The following is a 24,785-nucleotide window of genomic DNA, read 5'->3' on the forward strand; positions in this document are numbered from 1 at the left end:
TATATGTGTGATATATAACACATATATATTGTGGTTATGAGATGTACTTGTTAGAGTTATTTCAATGTGAAATGACACTCACACATTTTGTATGTTTAACCCACAGCACGGGAGAGAGCAAGACAGGCCCGTCAGGAGGCCCAGGAGGTGGCCAGTGCGGAGGCCACAGAGGAGGTGGCCAGTGCGGAGGCCACAGAGGAGGTGGCCAGTGCGGAGGCCACAGAGGAGGTGGCCAATGAGGAGATGGCCATTGAGGAGCCCAGACAAGCGGGGGCCATTGACGAGGAGTCACAGGACCAGAGCTATGTGACAGAGGAGGATACAGAGGAGGCACAGGAGGTCGGGCAGGAGGTGGAAGTGGAGGAGGAGGAGGTGCCCCTACCCCTGGAGGATGTTCCACCACCTCCCAATGTGGAGGAGGACGACCTGGTCGAGCTGCCTGCCAGGGGTAAGTAGACATAATGCTTCATTAGTGAGTTAGGTACAGGTTGTTATGTCGCACAGCTGATTCAATTTGCCTATAATATAGTAAAGAGTAGTACCAAAAAATGGAAAACAACAGACACACTTTGGTCTTATAGGCCCATGCTGCAAACGTGCAATCTGGATGCTCATGTAGGTGATGAGTGTTCATTTATGGATGCTCTTTGTATAGAAGCAACAAAAACACTTCAATGGAATATGGGCAGGCCTGATTTATACTGGAGTCCCATGTGGGCAGTTTGCATGGGCCCCCCTCTATCCAGTGTGCCCGTGTTGTTGTCATGTATTTTTGTAAGGTATTATGTATGATGGATTGAGCTTCGAAATTGATAGTTGGATGGAAGCGGATTAGTTCTGCCCTTTCACCTATGTGTCAAATGTGACAAGGAATCATGAAGTAATGGGCAGAGTAAGTAGCCGAGCATTTTCCTGTGGTATCTATTCTATCTATTCTATCTATTCTATGTATTCTATCTATCTATCTATCTATCTATCTAGCTATCATGCAGTTTAGCTATTAAGCAGTAACATGCAGGTATATATGTATGGGTCAATGTGGCATGTTGTAGTGGGTGTATGTTTTGAGTTGAGTGAGGAGTCTTTGGCCAGGACAAGTGTGAGTGATCCTCAAGTGTGGTTGTGTTTTGGATATATAGATTGTGAAATGTATATGTCACACAAGTGTGTGGGTGTGGTGGCAGCATCATGATCATATATTTGATGACATAACATACCTGAGTGGATAAGGTTTTTTTGGTATGTATGATTTTGCATGGTGTAGGTCATGGGTCTTCAACCTTTGGCCCTCCAGATGTTGTGAAACTACATGTTCCAACATGCATTGCCACATTTGTTCCTATAAGAGCATGCCAAAAAACCTCAGGGCATGCTGGGACATGTAGTTCCACAACATCTGGAGGGCCACAGGTTGAAGACCTGTGGTGTAGGTACTTAGGATTGACTGTACAAGGTGTACGTGAGTAGCATAATTAATGTTGTACCCCCTTTCTCATGCACACAGATTACCAGGAGCCACCCCAGGGAGTGAGAGGGGCTCTCATGAGGTTGAGAGAGGACCTGAGGCGGATGACGGCCCATGTGGAGGACCTCTGTGTCCTGCTGCTGGACCAGTGATAGGGGTCCTTTTTTTTTTTTTTTTAAGTTAATATTTTGAAATTTTGAATAAAAGTTTGCACTTGTTTAAGAAGTTGTCTGTGTGTTATTTTAGTCTTTAACATTAAAAGTATAAAAAGCTTTTAACACACAAACATGTGGATGTTTAGATATGTACACAGCAAAAGGGTACATAACATTTTTATCCCCATAGGGAATGTTAGGGTTAATGTATAGTGCTTGTAAGTGTTTAAGGATCAATTAGCTAAATAACAGATGACCAGGAGCAACAATCTGTTCTCAAAGTGGTTTGCTAATTGCATAAGTGTGTCATGTGATCTATGTGGGAACTCTGATAACAGTAGTCTTGTTGTATGCGAAAGTACACCGCATCTGTGCGTAGTGGCCGGTTCGCGTCTGTTCTGACGCGGGAAGGCCGTGCATACGCGGTCAGACCGTGCAGAATCGGAGTGGTTCCCCCGCACACGCATGGTATATATGTCGTCCGTACACACGCCCTGTTCTTACAGAGTGAGTCCGTCCGAATGCGGAGGACACGTGGGCGTTTCTACGGTCGATGGCCGCACGCTGCCGCACAGCGATGCGTGCGGCCCGCACCGAAAGAATTCGGGAATATCCGCACCGATCAGAATAAGGGCCCAAGTTTGGATGTCGGATCAAAAACAACAAATTGTTGAATTGTATGTACAGTAAGTCCATTGTTCTTGATTTCAAGTGTAATTTCACACTGAAAATTAAGGTTATGTGTTGCACATACTTTTTGTACAAGACTGCATCTCATTGCATTGCAAAACATATGCGATGCGATGTGATCTAGTCCAAATTGCATACAATAATTGTACAGTATATGGGCACCTTAAGACTTTTTAGTTAATATTAATATGAAGCCATTTGAATGCTTTTGTAAGTCACATAAGTCCAAGTTGAAGTGCATTCCTTATAGTACAGAAGTTATCCTGATGAACACTGGTCATGAAACTAGAACTCATCTATAATTTGAAGGAGTTTTGTCAGTAGCCTCAATAGTTTGTACGTATTCACATCTCTCCAGTATTATACATAAAGCACATTTTCTTATATTTTCAGAGAAGATTCATATTCGTAATATGTATAATCTAAGTAGTAGATATGTATGTTTTCATTGCAAAATCGAAAAATATTTAACCCAAAATAACCTACTAAAATGCTGTGCTGAATGGCACAAGTTACAGTGGAATAAGTGATTCAGTTCCTTAATGTTGGAATTGGAAAGCGAGACAATGGAAATTGAAATTTACACCCTAAGCACTGTCTAGACCAGGGGCGTCCAAACCTTTTTCTTAGAGTCAGGGCCTGTCCCATGTCTGCTAGCACTCTGTGCAAGACATTTTGGACCACCACCTTCTCTAATCTAATTAGAAGCACAAGTGATACTTTTAGTAACCGCAAAAGAATTCCAAGATTTTAATAATCTGTAATGGTTCAGTCTATTATAATAGTTAATTTTTACATTAACTCTCTATGTATAGTGCATAACTAAGTCAGTCATGTGAACCTAGACACAGCTAAAAAATGCAAAACAATTACATAAAATTAGAGATGTGCGGCGGCCACTTTTTCGGGTTTTGGTTTTGGTTTTGGATCTGGATCTCCCTTCGTGTTTTGGATCTGGATTGGTTTTGGCAAAACCACCCTTGCGGGTTTTGGTTTTGGATCTGGATTTATTTGGAAAAATGCTAAAAATTGCTAAAATAATAGTTTTCGGGCCTGTTTTTGCCCCTAAAGTGTTTTTAAGCTCAATAACATTAGTTTCCACTCATTTCTAGACAATTTTGATCACTTCACAGCTCACAAAATCGTTTTCATATACTGTAGTAGGGCCATAAGGTTATCCCGAGGTAGCTGGATGACTAAGCTAGGTGACAGCAGTGGGCATCACATACATGTGGACCTTACACTTCCAACCTGGCACATGTTGGAAGCAGAGCAGCACTACAGGGGCAGACAGGGTGGCAGTTTAATAACCCCCCCCCCCCCCTTGTAGCTGCGCTCCTCTTTTAGAACCTCCACCACCATTAGCAAGAGAAGAGAACATTTGATTAGTTTAATATCTAACAAGACCCCTATCTGGCGTGAGGTCACATGGTTTGTGAAGTTACCTCCTTATCAAACTTGATCAGACAGGCTAGGCGTGCGTTCCATTTCCTCCCTCACCACTTCACCACATTACATGTGTTCCTCCCGAAGCCACGCACTTGGTCTAGTACCCTGACCATCAGCAGCTGTTGGGACTACTTCTTCCCAAACATTTATCAATCCATCCATACTATCCCAAAAGGAGGATAAATATTCTGGATGTCACTGATGACATCTATTCTTCCCAAATAGAGAAGGACCGATCTTCGTTCAAAGCTATACTAGTAGCTGCGCTCCTCTGGTAGAAGATCCAATCAAGTACCAAAACCCCTGTTTGGCTTGATTGAGCACTCTTCCTCATGTTCAGCCAAGGAGCAGTGGGCATTTCGTGCAGCACTTATTTAGTCTGCAAGGTAGTATCTGATTATATCAGTTTAATATCTAACAAGACCCCTATCTGGCGTGAGGTCACGTGGTTTCTGAATGCTGGGAGCATTACCAGTTGCCTCCTCATCCATCACCTAATGGGTGGAGGGGGGTGGGGTAATTGGTGGCAGGGGTGGGGTAATTGGTGGCCTCCACCTCTCTAGGACCCCAGGTTAGGAGATCCCTATATAGGTCTACCCTTATAGGCCGCTATCTATGTAGTAGGGTCAATTAGTCTGTGACATCTGTCACCCAATTCACCGCTAAGGTTAATTTGTTTGAGCTGGCTGGCTAGGTGTGTTTTCCCTTACCTCCCTCACCACTTCACCAAATCACGTGTGTTCCTCCCGAAGCCACGCACTCGGTCTAGGAATGAATAAGACCATGGATGTCCCTGAGGACATGTTTTCATCCATTATGGATGGGGTGGAGAGCGAATCACCCATCTCTCCACCATTCATCCATCAAAGATTTAAAAATTGATGACGCTACAAAGAGCCAACAAATGACGCAGAAAGAGGTGCAAGAAAAAGATTTGCTGGGGCCCTGCCACCCACCCAGCCATCCATCCATCCGGGACATTCTATCCAAAAAGTACGATAGGAAGGGATAAGACCATGGATGTCCATGAGGACATATTTTCATCCGTAATGGATGATGTGGAGAGCGAATCACCCATCTCCCCACCATTCATCCATCAAAGATTAAAAAATCTAGGACGCTACAAAGAGCCAACAAATGACGCAGAAAGAGGTGCAAGAAAAAGATTTGCTGGGGCCCTGCCACCCAGCCATCCATCCGGGACATCCTATCCAAAAAGTACGATAGGAAGGGATAAGACCATGGATGTCCATGAGGACATATTTTCATCCGTAATGGATGATGTGGAGAGCGAATCACCCATCTCCCCACCATTCATCCATCAAAGATTAAAAAATTTAAGACGCTACAAAGAGCCAACAAATGACGCAGAAAGAGGTGCAAGAAAAAGATTTGCTGGGGCCCTGCCACCCAGCCATCCATCCATCCGGGACATCCCATCCAAAAAGTACGATAGGAAGGGATAAGACCATGGATCTCCATGAGGACATATTTTCATCCGTAATGGATGATGTGGAGAGCGAATCACCCATCTCCCCACCATTCATCCATCAAAGATTAAAAAATTTATGATGCTACAAAAAGCCAACAAATGACGCAGAAAGAGGTGCAAGAAAAAGATTTGCTGGGGCCCTGCCACCCAGCCATCCATCCATCCGGGACATCCCATCCAAAAAGTATGATAGGAATGGATGAGACCATGGATGTCCATGAGGACATATTTTCATCCATAATAGATGATGTGGAGAGAGAAATCACCCATCTCCCCAACATTCATCCATCAAAGAGGTAAAAAAATTAGGACGCTACAACAGCCAACAAAACGACGCAGAAAGAGGTGCAAGATGACATTGTCCTTGGGCCCTCCCACCCACCCTTATGTAGTATACAGGACATGCACAGTTTAACAAACCAATCATTTCAGCGACAGGGACTTCAGCGGCAGGGACTGTCAACTGTGGCTGAAATGATTGGTTTGTTTGGGCCCCCACGAAAAATAAATGGCAATGGCCATTGCACAAACTGGCTTTACAAGATGTCATCCTCAGCATCAGATTCCTCAGCCTCATCCTCTTCTTCACACACAATTAATTCGTCGTCGCTGGAATCAACCAATACAGGAGGACTGTGTGTATTAGGAGGACGTAAGTGCTGGTGAAGGAGGTCAAGTTCGTGGAATTTGAAATTCATTTTTATGAACATCATCTTCTCCACGTTTTGTGGAAGTAACCTCCTACGCCGATCGCTTACAAGGTTCCCAGCTGCGCTGAAGACTCTCTCAGAATATACACTGGAGGGTGGACAACTTAAGTTAAGCAAAGCCAGTTTGTGCAAAGGACGCCACATTGCCTTCTTTTCTTGCCAATAACGGAATGGACAATCTGACATACCTATATCGATGCTATCGGCAAAGTAGTCATCCACCATTCTTTCAATTGTGATGGCATCATAGTCAGTAGCAGTCGACATGTCCATTATGCTAGGAAGCTCCTTCAGTCCGGACCAGATGTCAAATATATTTCCGGACTGAATAGCAGTGGGTCTCCTAGGAAAATTTAGCTTTTTCCTCGCAACCCCAGTGGTAGAAATTGAAGGAGAAGTTGTGTGCCTGCCACTTTCCACTTCAGCTGACAAATTTTGGAGCAAGAGGTCTTTGCACCTCTGCAGATTTGTTCCCATTGGTAACAAAGGCACAATGTAAGACTTAAACCTAGGATCCAGTATTGTCGCCAAAATATAATGATCTAATTGTAAGAGATCGACGACCCTTGGATCCTTGCTAAGTGAACTAATAGCGTGATCCACTAGTCCTACATATTTTGCAGATTCACTGTGCTTCAACTCCTCCTTCAATTTCGCCAACTGCTTTTGCAAAAGGCCTATCAAGGGAATGACCTGGCTCAAGCTGGCAGTGTCAGAACTAACTTCGCGTGTAGCAGCCTCAAAGGGCTGCAGGATCTTGCACACCACGGAAATTATTCTCCACTGAGCTTGACTCAGGTGCATTCCCGTTCCTCTCCCTATGTCATAGGTCGAGGTGTAGGTTTGGATGGCCTTTTGCTGCTCCTCCATCCGCTGAAGCATATAGAGGGTGGAATTCCACCTTGTGACCACCTCTTGCTTCAGCTGATGGCAGGGCAAATTTAGCTTTTCTTGCAAGTCTTGCAATCTCCTGCACGCACTTGCAGAATGGCGAAAATGTCCACAATTTTTCCGAACAACGGACAACATCTCTTGAACACCCCTGTCCTTTTTCAAGAAATGGTGCACCACCAAATTTACTGTGTGATCAAAACATGGGACATGTTGGAATTCGCCCACATGTAATGCACTCACAATATTGGTGGCATTGTCGGATACCACAAATCCTGAGGAGAGTTCAAGTGGGGTTAGCCATTGCGCAATGACTTCCCGTAGTTTTTCTAGGAGGTTTTCCGCTGTGTGCCTTTTACTGAAACCGGTGATACACAGTGTAGCCTGCCTCTGAATAGCAATGGGAGATGATGTTGCTGTTGCTGCTGCTGTTGGTGCTGCTGCTGCTGAAGGCAATACATCCACCCAGTGAGCAGTCACAGACATGTAGTCTTTTGTTTGCCCTGTTCCGCTTGTCCACATATCCGTGGTTAAGTGGACAGTGGGTACAGAGGCATTTTTAAGGACAGTAACAACGCTTTTTTACGTGTACAGTCTGGGTATTGCGTTCCTGGAGAAGTGGAACCAAGATGGAATTTGGTAACGGGGACACAGGATCTCTAGCAACTGGGTAAAACCCACAGAATTAATTGCGGATACTGGACGCACGCCTATTACCAACATAGTTGTTATGGAGTCAGTAATACGCTGTGCAACGGGGTGACTGCTGGCATACTTCATCCCCCTTTCAAAGGATTGACTTACAGTCAGTTGCTTGGCTAAGTGATCAGGACTAGCATTCCTGGTCCCTTTCCTTGAAGCAGCAGCAGCACCAGCAGCAGCAGAAGCAACAACAGGTGTACCTGATAAGGATGCTTCTGAGGAATCCAGGATAGGAGAGGATTCAGTCAGGATCATGACATTGGGTGCAGGACTACTTCCCAATCCCATAATCTCTGAGGATGGGAATGATGCAGTTGTTTGAGGAGATTGCAGGACCTTGGATTTAACAGAGAAAGGGGAGCAGGACGGTGACGCTGGGCGGGCTGCTACATGTTTGTTCACAGTTTCTTTTGACAAAAACTTCTGATGGATGCGCTGCAAATGACGTAACAGTGAGGAGGTCCCAAGGTGCTGCACGTCCTTACCTCTACTTACAATAGCTTTGCAAACGCTACACACGGCTTGACAGTTGTTGTCCGGATTTGGGTAGAAATAATTCCATACATACGAGGTGGATTTTTTGGTCTTTTGCCCTGGCATGACAATGGGCTTTTCCACACCCCGGACAACAACTGTCTCCGTCGGTGCCTTAAAACAAACAACATCATCCCCAACATCGTCATCATCCGCATCCCTCTGTGTGCCAGCTTCACCAACAGAATCCACATCCAATTCCTCAGAAGCATCCTTAATAACCAGGTCAAAATCTTGACTGGGGATGCTCTTGCACACACTTGCAGAGGGCATGCAAATGGTGGAATGAACCTCCTCTTCACAAACAGTATTTGAAAGGTCCGGCTCACATATGGCATCCGCGGACACACTTAGACTCTCCTCTGGGATTTGTGACATTTGTAAACTCGCCTTTGTCTTAAAAACTTTCATTCTTTTTTTTGTAGTAGCAGAAGGGCTACCATCATTCTTCTGAGACGCTGTACCATCAGTCAGAAACAAAGGCCAAGGCCGTAGCCTTTCCTTCCCACTGCGTGTGGTGAACGGCATATTGCCAATTTTATTTTTCTCCGCACGTGACTTATTTTTTTTTTTATGGACTTTTGTAAAATGAGATTTCTGCTTTGCTTTTACATGGCCTCTAGGCCTTTGACCATCGGCCTTGCCATCATGAATCTGACTGGTGGTAGCAGCTTCAGAAGTTCTATCAGGTTGCTGATCTCCCACTATTTCCTCCTCCATCATCCTCCAAAAAATAATTTTTTTTAATACTTTTATTTATTTTTCTGATTTTTTACACTGGACACAGCCTGTGACACTGGACACTGCCCCAGGTCACTGGACACTGCCCCTGGACACAGCCCGTTACACTGGATATATGTCGTCACACTGGACACAGGATATATGTCGTCACACTGGACACAGGATATATGTCATCACACTGGACAATGGATATATGTCGTCACACTGGACACAGGATATATGTCGTCACACTGGACACAGGATATATGTCGTCACACTGGACACAGGATATATTGTCGTCACACTGGCCACTGGATATATGTCGTCACACTGGACACAGGATATATGTCGTCACAGTGGACACAGGATATATGTTGTCACACTGGACAATGGATATATGTCACGCTGGACACAGGATATATGTCGTCACACTGGACAATGGATATATGTCACGCTGGACACAGGATATATGTCACGCTGGACACAGGATATATGTCGTCACACTGGACAATGGATATATGTCACGCTGGACACAGGATATATGTCGTCACACTGGACACAGGATATATGTCGTTACACTGGACACAGGATATATGTCGTCACACTGGACACAGGATATATGTCGTCACACTGGATATATGTCGTCACACTGGACACAGGATATATGTCGTCACACTAGACAATGGATATATGTCACGCTGGACACAGGATATATGTCGTCACACTGGACACAGGATATATGTTGTCACACTGGACACAGGATATATGTCGTCACACTGGATATATGTCGTCACACTGGACACAGGATATATGTCGTCACACTGGACAATGGATATATGTCACGCTGGACACAGGATATATGTCGTCACACTGGACACAGGATATATGTCGTCACACTGGACACAGGATATATGTCGTCACCCTGGCCACTGGATATATGTCGTCACACTGGACACAGGATATATGTCGTCACACTGGACAATGGATATATGTCACGCTGGACACAGGATATATGTCGTCACACTGGACACAGGGTATATGTCATCACACTGGACACAGGATATATGTCGTCACACTGGACACAGGATATATGTCGTCACACTGGACACAGGATATATGTCGTCACACTGGATATATGTCGTCACACTGGACACAGGATATATGTCGTCACACTGGACAATGGATATATGTCACGCTGGACACAGGATATATGTCGTCACACTGGACACAGGATATATGTCGTCACACTGGACACAGGATATATGTCGTCACACTGGACACAGGATATATGTCGTCACACTGGACAATGGATATATGTCACGCTGGACACAGGATATATGTCGTCACACTGGACACAGGATATATGTCGTCACAGTGGACACAGGATATATGTCGTCACACTGGACAATGGATATATGTCGTCACACTGGACACAGGATATATGTCGTCACAGTGGACACAGGATATATGTCGTCACACTGGACAATGGATATAGGTCACGCTGGACACAGGATATATGCCGGCACACATTACATGTCACACTGGACACAGGATATATGTCGTCACACTGGACACAGGATATATGTCGTCACACTGGACACAGGATATATGTCATCACACTGGACACAGGATATATGTTGTCACACTGGACACAGGATATATGTCATCACAGTGGATATATGCCGGCACACATTACATGTCACACTGGACACAGGATATATGTTGTGACTTGTGACACTGGACACAGGATATATTGTCGTCACACTGGCCACTGTATATATGTCGTCACACTGGACACAGGATATATGTCGTCACACTGGACAATGGATATATGTCGTCACACTGGACACAGGATATATGTCGTCACAGTGGACACAGGATATATGTCGTCACACTGGACAATGGATATAGGTCACGCTGGACACAGGATATATGCCGGCACACATTACATGTCACACTGGACACAGGATATATGTCGTCACACTGGACACAGGATATATGTCGTCACACTGGACACAGGATATATGTCATCACACTGGACACAGGATATATGTTGTCACACTGGACACAGGATATATGTCATCACAGTGGACACAGGATATATGTCGTCACACTGGACAATGGATATATGTCACGCTGGACACAGGATATATGCCGGCACACATTACATGTCACACTGGACACAGGATATATGTTGTGACTTGTGACACTGGACACAGGATATATTGTCGTCACACTGGCCACAGGATATATGTCGTCACATTGGACAATGGATATATGTCACGCTGGACACAGGATATATGTCGTCACACTGGACACAGGATATATGTCGTCACGCTGGACACAGGATATATGTCGTCACACTGGACACAGGATATATGTCGTCACACTGGACAATGGATATAGGTCACGCTGGACACAGGATATATGCCGGCACACATTACATGTCACACTGGACACAGGATATATGTTGTGACTTGTGACACTGGACACAGGATTTATTGTCATCACACTGGCCACTGGATATATGTCGTCACACTGGACACAGGATATATGTCGTCACACTGGACACAGGATATATGTCGTCACACTGGACACAGGATATATGTTGTCACACTGGACAATGGATATATGTCACGCTGGACACAGGATATATGTCGTCACACTGGACACAGGATATATGTCATCACACTGGACACAGGAAATATGTTGTCACACTGGACACAGGATATGTCGTCAGTCGTCACACAGGACAGGACACAGTATATATGTCGTGAGTGACTCGTGACACTGGACAATGGATAAGATATATGCCGTCACACTGGACACAGCCCCTTAATGCTGCCCCTGTACACAGTGTACTACTCAGCAGCACTGCAGCCCCTGCGTGTGAGCACTGCAGCACTGAGTTAGTTAGTTAAATCACAAAAAAACACAGGGTTCAGGGCTAAATAAAATAAATCACAACACAGGGCTTAGGGCTAAATAAATCACAACAGGGCACGGGCCACAGGACAGCCCCTGGACAGTGGACACTGCAGCCCCTGCGTGTGAGCACTGCAGCACCTAGTTAGTTAAATCACACTACAGGGCTCAGGCCACAAGTCTACAACACAGGGCAGTGAGGGCAGGTCACGGAGCACAGCACAGCACGGAACACATGGCACGGAGCACAGCACAGGGCAGGGCAGTGAGGGCAGGTCACGGAGCACAGCACGGAGCACATGGCACGGAGCACAGCACAGGGCAGTGAGGGCACAGGTCAGGTCACGGAGCACATGGCACAGAGCACAGCCCGGAGCACACAGAGCTTCCCAACCACCCTCTTCCCTCTCCAAGATTGGAGTGAAGATGGCGGGGCGCGCGTGCGTCTTTTATAAGATCCCTCTCCCGCGAGAATCCGACAGCGCGATGATGACGTTCGGCCTCGTTATTGGTCCGGCATTCAGGCAGGAACTCCCGAGCCGGCTCGGATCTGGCCCGGATCCCCGATATTCGAATCTGTCGGATCTCGGGAATCTGGACCCACTCATCTCTACATAAAATAGATCAACAACTATTTGTGGCATTAAGAAATTCTGTACCGCTATGATATTTTATGAAACACATACATCGGAGTCTGTCCCTGCCATGTGTTAGTGTAAAGTGAATGCAGCAGTGAGAGGAGGTGCGGCTCGCAGTCTGGTGGAGCGGGACACTCGGTTTGTTTTTTTTACACCTGTGGATTGCCTACTAGGAACAAAGAGGATGCAATCTACTTTACGCTGGAGGAGCTGGTGAGTATAATTTATTTCCACAGGTACCCTAAGGATTTCTGCTGGAGAAGAGGACAGGCCTAAGTTTTATTTTTCTAGGTGTGTGTGCCATTTATTGGTTTGTTGTAGAACTACAAGACCCATCGGGCCCATTAATGCTGAGCATAATAGAACTTTTGGTTTGGCAAGTCCTTGTAAGCGGGGGATGCTTGCTAGGACTTGTAGTTCCACAACAAAACCCATTGCTTATTATTCTATTTCTTACACATTTATGCCATCAGGCCAATGCCCACCACCCAGGGACACCAAGGACAGCCCTGGGCTTCAGCCGGGTTGCCCTGGAGGGGGGGAGCACTGTATTGAGGGGTCTTCATTCCCCCAGTCCTGGCCCAAGCTGACCAGCCACTGGTTGAGGCTTTGGCTGGGGGAGACCTTGTATAAAAAGTGTGTCCGAGCTGTGGAATTAGCCTGCTGGCTGTTTGAGCCCAGTGCTGGTTGCCAAAATATGGGGGATCACTAAATGTTTTTGGAACCATGGGAGCCATGAGCTTTTTGCTGGTTAGAAATACAGGGAGACCCCATCTTTTTTTCCCTGTAATTCTGCAACCAGGACCGTCTTATTATTATTATTTATTTTTTTTTCTATATTTTACACAGAGATGACTGCATGGATCTAACTGATCCATGTATGCTTCAGCCAAATGTGACCCAAAAACGTGGTCTACTTGACATTCGTATTTACTAGTGAATTCGTATTCAAATTCACCAGTGCAACTGATAGTAAATTTGCTGATCACATAGAGGTCTATGGCCACATACAGCCAAGTTCCAGTAGTTATAGGAGAGATACAGATAGAGCCATCCTCATCTAGGCCCTTATTCTGGTTGGTGCGGATATTCCCGCATTCTTACGGAGCGGTCCGCACGCTACGGTGTTTTGCCGCATGCGGCCATCGTCCGTAGAAACGCCCGCGTGTCCTCCGCATTCGGACGGACTCACTCTTTAAGAACAGGGCGTGTTTACGGACGACATACAAACCATGCGTGTGCGGGCGAAACACTCCGATTCGGCACGGTATTACAGAGTATTACAGAGTATGCTCGGGAATACCGCATCCGAACGGGAGCCAAGTGGTGCTACCGCACGTAAGCGGAGTATTTACGCCAAACAACCCACTATTAAGTATCTTCTGCAAGACATCACATGACCCACTTATTCAATTACCTATCCTCATAAAAAACTGCTTATTTGGAATTGGAATCAATTAGATGCCAATATATCCTTACAAGCATGCCTAACACATGCATTGCACACATTAACCCTTACAGCAATGTAAGTGCAATGGTTTGTATTACACCCTGTGTAAAAGATTATAAACAATCTACACATATACTGTTTCAAGTGCAAATAAAACCAACAACTGTGAACTTGCATAAAGTATTTATTTAAAAACACCATTAACATAGAAAAAACAAAATATAAAATACTAAATTAAAGCAGCAGATCTCGGATGTCCTGCAGGTCTGCTAGAAGGAGCCTCAAATGGTGCTCCGCTCGCAGGATGGCCCCACGCACCCCCTCATCTGCCGGTGTGGTGTCATCTGTGGGCATGTCAAAGGGGCAAAAATTAGTCATGTTATTCATGCATACATTTCACATACTGCGACATAAATTGCACAAATGCTAGGTGACATGTGTGTATATATATATATATATATATATATATATATATATATATCTATCTATGTAGAGAGATAGAGACACACATAGATAAATAGATATGACACATACATATATACATACATGCAAACTTATTTACTACATACTGTCTTTTTTGGCCTCTACCCTTTACTCTGCAGAAGACATAACAGTCATATTGTTTCTTCTCAGTCACAACCCACCCATGACTAACCAATGACAAGCATGTCATGGCCTCCGTCAATAAGAACTTGTCACAATCTGCTCAGTCTAAGTTCAGTGATGGTTCGTGGCATGGGAGTTATGCAAATGTCAGGAATGCACAGTACACATCCTCAAAATCATAATTCTGTCTAAACCAACCTACAATTCTGTGAGGGCAAAAAAACAATCTGAACTACAGGGGGTGTTTAGGTAGAGGAGGCTCCTGGGACACTGGCAACTTCTGACTCCATTCCAAGGTAGGCTGGCCCCTACTCCATTTATAGCATACATCCTAGAGTTTATAACTAACATTCACCAACAATATAGATTCCACTATTTGATGGTTCATAATCTACGCTTGCAGCAGGTGATTTTAATCCACAAATGATCCACTCATCCCTTTACTCCTGGATCCTGTTTAACTACAACGGTTATGTGGCAGTCAAAATGGACCTCCAACCCATCCCACAAACCTGTGTAATTGAGAGGTGTCCTGGATGAAAGGGATGCCTTGGACACCCCATCTAACCCGTACCTGTATCTGTAGCTACCCACTTTGGGGTCTATATGAATAGTATGGGCCCAAAATTTTTTATCACCAGTGCTACATAACAAATACCAGTACAACTACTTCATGAATGATGCATTATGTTAACATACCGATCTGCTGGGACTCCGGGGCCTGGCACGCCTCCTCCCCCTCGTCATCAGAATCGTCCGGGGCAACCGTGGCCTCCTCAGCCCCCTCCTCCGCCAGCTCCTCTGCCACAAGAACCTCCTCCTCCAACTCCTCCTCCACCTCCTCCTCCACCTCCTCCTCCACCTCCTCCTCCACCTCCTCCTCCTCCTCCTCCACCACCACCACCTCCTCCTCCACCTCCTCCTCCGCCACCAACACCTCCTCCTCCGCCACCAACTCCGCTTCCACATCCTCCTCCACCACCTCCTCACGCACCTCCTCCTCCTCCACCACCTCCTCCACCATCTCCTCCAACATTTGCTCCTCCTCCACTTCCTCCTCCTCCACCCTTGCCGCCACCTCCTCCTCCGGGTCTTGGGCCTCCTCCTGGGCCATGTCTGCCTCCGCCTCTTCACGGGCCTGTCGGGCTCGGGCTCGTGCTGTGTGGTAGAAAAAAACATCATGGTCAATGTCGGGTCATTGGTGCACATGTATTAATCCATAACAAGACATACATGGAAGGGTGATAATGATGGCAAACGATGCAGGAAAGTAGCTCCTTACTGTTAATGGACTCCAAATTGTGACATTTAAATTATTATGTGATTGTTAGTAATTTGTTCACACATTACAACCCAGGCATTTATCAATGTGTAACACATATTAGATCTGGCACATTGTATGCATCAGAATCCTCAATGCTATGGCATTACATATAAAAGCCACATGACTGCATGTTAACCAGGAAGAAGCACACATAACAGTCTATGGACTTTTAAACCCATGGACACCCACTTATCATGAGACACATTTTATTGTTTCTAGATGCTATGTTGTAAGTGCGAAATTTCATAGCTAAAATACTCACACTCAGCAATTTCGCCCCTGATTTGCTGGAGCAGCTGGGGCTGGCGCCTGCGGAGGTCCGACCACCGCCTCTCCAGCTGCCCGAGGGACCTCCGCACCCGAGTGCGGGCGTAAATACGGCGCCCTGCCGCAGCATACGCCCTCCGCTTATGGCGGTTTGTGATGAAGGGCCCCGCACGGCCCAGCCTTGTCTCCATGACGGAGACAAGAACCCTCAGCTCCGCATGTGTGAAGGGTTCTGCCCTTCGTGTCTCCGCCATGTTGACAATGGCATCTATCAACCAATCAGGTGGTGGCATTGGTTGATCACAGTTATTTGTGTTAATAACTTTATTGTTCATCTTTACATGAACAGCGTCTCTGCGCCAACACAAATGGTGACAAATTCGCATGCCTTCAAAACAGTAGTGTTGATGTATGGCAATGAACAAATCTGATATATATAAAACACAGTGTGTATGCACTTAGCAAATCCAATGACGCCTCGCTCCGCCAAGCAACGCATGCTATAGCTTAGCAACGCATAGCTGTAGTTAGCATTACTTACTCTATGCATCTATGTGTATGCGTACATTTATGTGTAAAAGACACATACACACACTTGCAGGTATCCTGAGACCAGCATTATACACCAGCCCTGCCTGCCTGCCTGCCTGCCTGCCTGCCTGGCTGCCTGCTCCTTGAAATGTTGAAACATGTGAATAAATTCAAATATCATATATATAGATATATATATATATATATATATATATATATATGCAAACAAATCAGACATCAACACATGAAAAAATCCCCAACACATTACAGAATAAATCAATGTACTCACCAGTCATCAGGGATAGTATCAACTACAATAATGAAGATATAACAAACACATAAGATCCCTTGAACAAGGTATAATAATTAGCACCTATATTTAACTTCCCCCAAAACTAAGCACATATGATAAATATCTCCTATTTCTTTGCCATTAGGAGGGCAGGCTGGCTAATTTTAGTTTTGTAACACTGACAACTAACACACTGTACTTATTTGAAGGGCTGATTTTGACTACAATTGGTGTGTTCTGTCAACTCGATAACATGTACCTGAAGTATCTTTGCGCCACAGAGTCCCGCAGCTGGTATCCCCTCCGGCATTCAGGGGCGCGGGATGGGCGCATGGGCGGATCTTGCGGCTCAGATGGTACCTCCCACTCATCAAAGGGTATCTCACGCCGCACAGCAATGTTGTGGAAAAATATACACAGGCCCACGATCCTCGACACCATTTCAGGCGCATATTGTAAGTCACCACCAGTGCGGTGGAGCACTCTAAATCGACCTTTTAAAAGGCCAATTGAGCGCTCCACCACTTGCCTGGTGGCAACATGCGCCCGATTGAATGCCTCCTGTGGGCCCGGTGCTGGGTAGCTGTACGGCGTAAGTAGCCAGGGCGTACATGGGTAACCGGAGTCACCCAGAACCCACGCATCACGGCCTTCCAGCTCTTGGAGTCTTTGCCATATCCCGGTTTGTCGGATGACATGAGAGTCATGGGCACTTCCGGGAATCTTCGAGTTGAAGGCGAGAATTTCCATGGATGGGCCACATACCACCATCACGTTCAGTGAGTGGAACAATTTGCGGTTCCTATATATCTTCTCACTTCGAGATGGAGGCACAAATGGTACATGGGTGCCATCCACAGCCCCTATCACATTAGGGAAGCCAGCAATTTGATGGAAGGCCTGCTGGCTTCTGCGCAGGGTCTCGGTGGCAAATGTCATGGCCATGAAGTGCCCCTTGCGCCTGAACATGGCCGACGTCACACGCCTCAGGATTCGGCAGAAGGCCGGCTGAGATATTCCAGCAAGTACTGCCACTACTTGTTGGAATGATCCTGAGGCGCAGAAATGCAACACCGCCAGCAGCTGTGTGTGAGGCGGAATTGCTGTCGTGATCCCGTGTAGAGGTTCCAGATCGCTCTGAATTAAGGTGAGCAGATCCAGAATGACATGTGGCGGTAACCGGTACCTAGTAAGTACCTCATCATCGGGCATAGCAAACAGAGTCACCCGTGTGCGATAGATTCTAGCACGTCCTGGCCTCCTTGGCCGACGAGTGGGGAGAGCCGCAAGTGCCCTTAGCCTCCTCTCCATGTAGCGCATCATTGCTTCAGCAACCTATAAAGAAATGAACATAAATACTGATGCACCTATGCACATAATGGCCATATCCCACTACAAATAGATTTGTAGCCTTCAATACGTACAATAGATGGCCGCCCCGTGAAATCCCTCAGATCCATTTGACTCTATAATGATGACACAATAATATGAACTCAATACACACCGTCCAAAACACTCAGATAAAGGTGTCAGCATTTTTTGCCGACATCATGTACTATGAGACATTTCATCTATTGCTGGGACATGTTGTCCTGCAATAGATGAACCCACACAGGTTTAAGACCTGTGAGTGAAATAGTGAACATGTGACATGTTGCAATAATGCTACACGCACTTTGCTGGCCCAACAATCTGTAGTCAGTGAGGCAATTGTGCATACATTCATACACTTACATTGTTAATGGATATCATATCTACAAGGAGCATGGAAGAGCTTACCTTAGACCCTGACAAGTCCAGATCTGGAGACAAATGATTCTAGCAGCAAGTCACTATTTATAGGGCTCTCACATGTGTGGTCTATAACAGTAGAGATGAGTATTGCATGACTTGTGGCCTGGATTATCTAAGGGATTGGGCTACTTTTAGCTTGCAAACAAACGCCACAATACCACAGTACTCATGAATCAAATGTCATGTCATGCTAGCAAATAGCATGTGTATTGTGCAATAGTCACAGGTGTATCAGAAGATTCTATGCAATGTTAGCATTGGTGCCCAGTATTTCATGTAGAACTTTCGCCAGGTTTTACACAATGGAATTTCCGCCACCGTATGCGGCGCGAAAAAACAGCGACGTACGCTCACGCACGGAACGCAGCTGCCGCTGATGTCCGCCAAACAGGATACACAAACACTATATAAAGGTGTATTAGAAGGTGACCATGTTGTTGCTAACATGTCTGGATCACAACCAGAGGTGGACCCAGATCTGCAGCAACTATTTGACCAGATGGACTCCAGCACCACCTATGTGCCACTGCACATGCGGCCAGTGGGTAATGAGGAGGCTGCTGGCCCTTCTACAGCAGGGCAACCTGCACCTGACCATTCTACAGCAGGGCAACCTACACCTGGCCCTTCTGCAGCAGGCCAACCTGCAGCTGGCTCATATGCACCATCAGCAGAATTGATTGGAACACAACCGGGGACTTCACAAGGTAGTACCATGGCCAGCACTTCAAGTGCAGCGACACGTGACAGGGGGCGTGGCCAAGGACGTGGCAAGGGGAGAGCAAGGGCAACAGAGGAACCAACTACAAGAAATAAGGCATATGAAGCACAGGAGCTTGCCATCCTGGTTCCCCGAGCACGTGATTGGATTGAGTGTCCATCGGAGAAGCTGACACACACACGCAGATGGAAGATTTGGGAACAGATAACGGCAGAGATTAATGAAGTAGCGCCACAAGTTCGTGAGACGGACCATGTGAAGAAGAGGCAAGTTGTTTTGTGATTCATGTGCCCAGTAATAGCCAAGTAATGATTGAATTGATGCTTAGATGGATTTAGCAAATGGCCCGTGAGGTTGTTACGATACACATACATTATTGCCATGTTATTTCGGTGAGAGTTAGAGTGGGGTGATTGTGAATGTGTATTGTAACGGTGGATATCATAGTTGCATAGAATATTATCTTTTGGACATTAATCACATGTCGTAATATGTAGCACAGAGCAATGGCTGCAACAGCTAACATCTGGAGTGACATGTATTAATATGTCAACTTACATTGCAGGTGGCAGGACTTCAAAACCAACCTGAAGAGGAAGATGACCAAGCGGTGGGAACACAGCCAGAGATCTGGGGCCGGGCCCATGCCATCAGGGCTAGAGCTCACCCCCCTGGAGTTGATGGCCGAGAGCTGTATATCAGTTGAGGAGATCAGGGGGGTGAGCACGATGGATAGCGAGGCCCCAGCTGAAGTGTTTGCGTCTTTGCTGGAAGGTAAATATTGGTCATGCCATAAACTTGTGCAAGTAATTATCTTAGAATGTCTCCTAATTGTGTTTATCTTTTTCCACAGACACCCCACCGCTTGGTGCCGACTCTGCTCAGGAGGTGGAGGAGTCCGTGCCACCTGGCCCCAGTGGTAGGCCTGTGCAGCAGCAGCCATCGGCCAAAGCCGATTTGGCCGCCTTGGCACAGATGCTTGGGGACATCAACCAGCAGGGAGACTTGGCATCAGAACGGATGCATAGGACCGAGGAGATCCTGGCGAGCTTGGTCAGCACCCAGCAGGCCATCGCTGCGAGCATGCAGGCCATGGCTGAGTCACATCAGGCCATGGCTGCAAGTGCTCAGGTGCTGGCCGAGCAAGCCACCCGCCAAAATGATCTCCTCCTCCACCATAATGAGCTTATGGTGGAGCTGGTTACCAGCAACAGGGTCCTAATGTCATCCGTTTCTGGTGCATTACCACCGGCAACACTCCCTGCTGGCAGGAGGGGTAGACCAGCCAACCCCTCAACATCATCTGCTCCACCTGCCCCAGCATCTGGCCGTCCCCGAAGAGCTGCTGCACAGGCCAAGGAGACTACCAAGGCCAAACGTGGTCGCAAATGAACTTGTGGCTGCATTAATCTCCACCGTTATGTGTTCCCAAATCTTCCATTGTGCTGTGTGTGTCAGCTTCTTGTGTCCAATCACGTGCTGAGGGTAACCAGATGAGCCCTTGCTTCATATGTCCTTTTTGGTTCCCCTGTTGCCCTCTTTTGCCTGCCATTACTGTCAGCTGTACTTGAAGTGATGGCCATGGTACTATCTTGTGAAGTCCCCGGTTGTGTTCCAAATGATTCTGCTGATGGTGCATATGAGCCAGCTGCAGGTTGGCCTGCTGCAGAAGGGCCAGGTGTAGGTTGCCCTGCTGTAGAATGGTCAGGTGCAGGTTGCCCTGCTGTAGAAGGGCCAGCAGCATCCTCATTTCCCACTGGCTGCATGTGCAGTGGCACATAGGAGGTGCTGGAGTCCATCTGTGTGCAATTATATTTGTTTTGTATTATTATTTATTTTGCTACATTCCTGCCATGTTGTTTATTTTTTTGATTTTGTATTTTTTGGTCATTGCATCACAGTGGCATTGACTGTGACATGTATAGAAATAAATTTTTTTACTTTACCCAAAAATGTGTGGTTTCATGAGTACATGTCGAATACACATGTGTATTGCTAGTATTAATATTCTGTCATGTCCATTGTTAGCAGTTTTAAAGTGTCTGACAAGTACAGGATATGTGGGTGTTTAGAAAGGGTTCCTTGAAGCAGCAATGGTTTCAATTAAAGCACTGACAAGCGTCCTATTAGTGAGTAATGAGTAAAGGAGTAGATTCTATTGGGTTCAGGTGTTAATGCTTGTAGTCATTAGGCGTACGTTCGCCTACCGCATGAACGAGTGGTGTCCGCAAAGCAATAGTACACTTGTGGACACCGCACATTTCTTCCCCTTTTGATCGCGTGCATTCGGAGTGCTATCCGAATGTACGCCCCCCAACATAAGTGTACTCCCCCGTGTCCGCCCATGTTTCCGCCCCGTTTTGCCCACTTTGAAACTACGCCCATGTGACATTCCGCATGACGCCCATAATACGCCCATATTTCCCGACTGATTGCGGGGAACAGTTTTGTACGGGATTTGGCCGAACTGGTACGGAGTCAAGGCGTGGCACATGCGCGTTGCGTTCGCCACGCATGCGCAGACGCCGAAAAGACGCGATCCGAAAGTATGCGGTAAAGTCCGCGTCAATCAGAATAAGGGCCCTAGTCTTTTAATAGCATTAAGTGAGCCAAAGTTGTCAGACTTAATCCTATGCTGATCCCCTACTGCAGTGGTCAGGGAACTCGGTCCCCATTACCCCACACAGTGCATGGTTTGCTGGTAACCCAGCAGGTGCAGTGTACTAATTACTCACAGACACATATTATAACGTCCACAGGTGGAGTCAATTATTTCACTTGTGATTCTGTGAGGAGACCTGCAAAACATGCACTGCGTGGGGTAATGAGGACCGAGTTCCTTGACCACTGCCCCACTGTATTGTTCTATGTATTGTACAGATGGAGCGGGTCTCTTCCTTGCAGGGGATGGCGATGGTGATGCCAGCCACCATCCCTCGCCACCCGCCATCTGTATCTGCGAAAGGGGACACGCGCGCACGAGATGCGCGCGTCCCCTTTCGCATGGTTTCCCCGGGTCCCCGCCGGCTTGTCGGCGGTCACCCGGGGTCCCCACCGCCTCCCCGCACCCCCCCCCCCTAACCCTGTCCGTCTCCCTGAAGCTGAGCTGGACAGGGTTCCCGTCGCCCCGCCGCCCAGAAACTGAGATGCACGTGCGTGTGAGACGCACGCGCGTCACAGTCAGATGGACGCCGGGCTGCTGGCGGATCGCCAGCAAGAGGGAGCCCGGCTCCATCTGTATCTATGCTATGACTACTGTGTTATGCCCTGATCAGACTGCCTAATGTCTAATGACTAATGACTAATGTCTTCAACTACTCAGATGCACACAAACGTACAAATGTAAAAAAACAGTGATCAGTGTACACCAGTTGTTCCTAGACTTTGGCATGAATCATGGCACCTCTAGGTCAAATGTTTCTCATTGAGAAAAAAAATATTAAATTACGTAAATTGTGTTTATATGTCCTCCATACTGTATGTTCAGTTATATGGGAAGGGCCAGGATTCACTTGTTTGTACACATATTTGATCATAGGAAGCCACAAGCACTGGATTTGTCTTTTACACTGACCATACATATTTTAAATTGGTCATAAACACCAACCCAGGGCACCCCTGTGAGGTCCCCCTAGGCACCCCGGAGTACCATGCTACACAGTGACACGCCCATGACACTCCCATAAAATGCCCATAAGACCGACTTTTTTTTTTGTTTACCTCTAGCCACCTCCAAGTCAGCATCCAGGAATACCCATCTTTTAACGTCCTCATTTCTGATACCAATCATTTCAGCATCTTTGTGAGTACACTCTGTGTAACGCATTAACTGAAGGGGCTTTCTGAAATTTTTGTACATACACAGATGCAAACAGCCACTCAACTACAGATTGAGCAATCCTTAGCCAGCCCGCCAGCATGACATATCCATAGCGCTGGTAGGGGGCGTGGCCAGCGGACGGGAACAGAAGGGGATGTGTGAGCATCTCACATGCTCGCACGTCCCATTGTCGAGAATGGGGTGTGCAAGCATCTTGTGAACGCGCACCCCATTCTGGTGGACGTGGCGGTGGTAGCGCAGTCTGGCAGGGGATGGTGATCAGATTTCCCAGGAGCTGCTCTAATGAGAGTGGCTCCATCTGTATGTGTACATCAACATAGCGTGAGAATTGCGTTCGCCTCAGGCCCAATGGGTGATGCCTGAGATCCAGAAACCACTGAGAAGAAGAAGCACACGGGAATGGAATACTGAGTGTGCATGAAGAATATATCGAAATAATCCATTATCTTGTGGTCCAGGAGCACCTATTGTGCCCCTGAAATGGTGTTTGTAATTATACATCACATTTCTGTGTTTTGAACCTACAATATCATTGTTCTTAAACAGATGTCGAGATCTGCAGCAAACTCGGAATTATAAAAATAGAAGAGGCTGAGTGAGCGAATAAGTAAAATATGTAATTACAGAATATGAAAATGTATGAAAGCCTGGGAATTATTTTGAGATTATCAGAAATAGAGTAAATGTACCCTTAGGCGGACTGAGCTTGTAGAAAGTATGATGTATGTACATCTACAGCCAAGCAATCATTTAGAAATATGATTGAAGTTTAATTTTTAATCATATACATCCTAAAGCAAACATAGATTAGAAAAACTGCCAAGAATAAAACCAGTTCTGAAGCATAGAAACAAATGAGCCTGATGCAGTATATTTAGTCAAATTAGGTATAGGGCCGGATTTGTACAGAAAAGGTGGTACTTGTTTCCTAGCAGGGCGCCCAGATTTCTTACGTACGCAACCGTAGTGAAATCGCATCACATGGTACGTTTTTACCATGCGATGTGTGCGATGCGATGCGATATTTGATTGTACAAGCACCCATGGCATGAGATGTGATGAGTGCTTACAATGAGATGTGATGGGTGCTTACAATGAGATGTTGCTATGTGATGTGATGAGTTCTTACAATTGTAAGCACCTGCACCTACTCCATTGTTTAGCGTCAACCCCAGTATCCACACCACCCGAAGCGCGGCGAGCGCAGCACGCCCCGCGTGGGGCGGCGGAACGCGTCCTCTGACCTTTTCATACCCCCACTATCCACGTCGGCATGGAAATGATCTCAGATTGTGTGGCGAGCACAGCGAGCCACCGAGCCCGAAGCGTGGCGAGTGGATGCGGAATACATGTAAAGTTATTGGCGATCGCTCGCGGGGCTCGCTGTGCTCACCGGGCTTCGGGCTCGGTGGCTCGCTGCGCTCGCCACACTATCTAAAGTCAACTCCACACTGACGTGGATAGTGGGGGTATGAAAAGGTTGTAAAATGCTGGGTGTTCTCCTGCTCCGCCCTCATTCCGCCCCTCCTGGGGCAAATGGCTAGGCGAGTATGAAACTCCCTGAAGCCGTTCGCTCCCAGGGTTTACG

At 46.5% G+C, this 24,785-nt stretch overlaps 1 protein-coding gene and 1 long non-coding RNA gene across 2 annotated transcripts in view; one reads left to right on the plus strand and one right to left on the minus strand.

Annotated features, from left to right (window-relative positions):
• The window catches only part of LOC146072164 (uncharacterized), a 35,143-nt gene extending 33,517 nt beyond the window's left edge, over positions 1-1,626 (plus strand). The window contains exons 3-4 of the mRNA XM_083179498.1: positions 107-448; positions 1,505-1,626. Of these exons, the coding sequence (XP_083035624.1) occupies positions 107-448; positions 1,505-1,617 (455 nt within the window). The 3' untranslated portion in view covers positions 1,618-1,626. The remainder of the gene's footprint in view (positions 1-106; positions 449-1,504) is intronic.
• Positions 1-24,785, minus strand: part of LOC146072419 (uncharacterized) — a 419,935-nt gene that overhangs the window by 271,490 nt on the left and 123,660 nt on the right. The gene's annotated exons all lie outside the window — the stretch shown is intronic.

Source organism: Crinia signifera, chromosome 4 (genome assembly GCF_055691185.1).
Source record: "Crinia signifera chromosome 4, ASM5569118v1, whole genome shotgun sequence".
Lineage (NCBI taxonomy): Eukaryota > Metazoa > Chordata > Amphibia > Anura > Myobatrachidae > Crinia > Crinia signifera.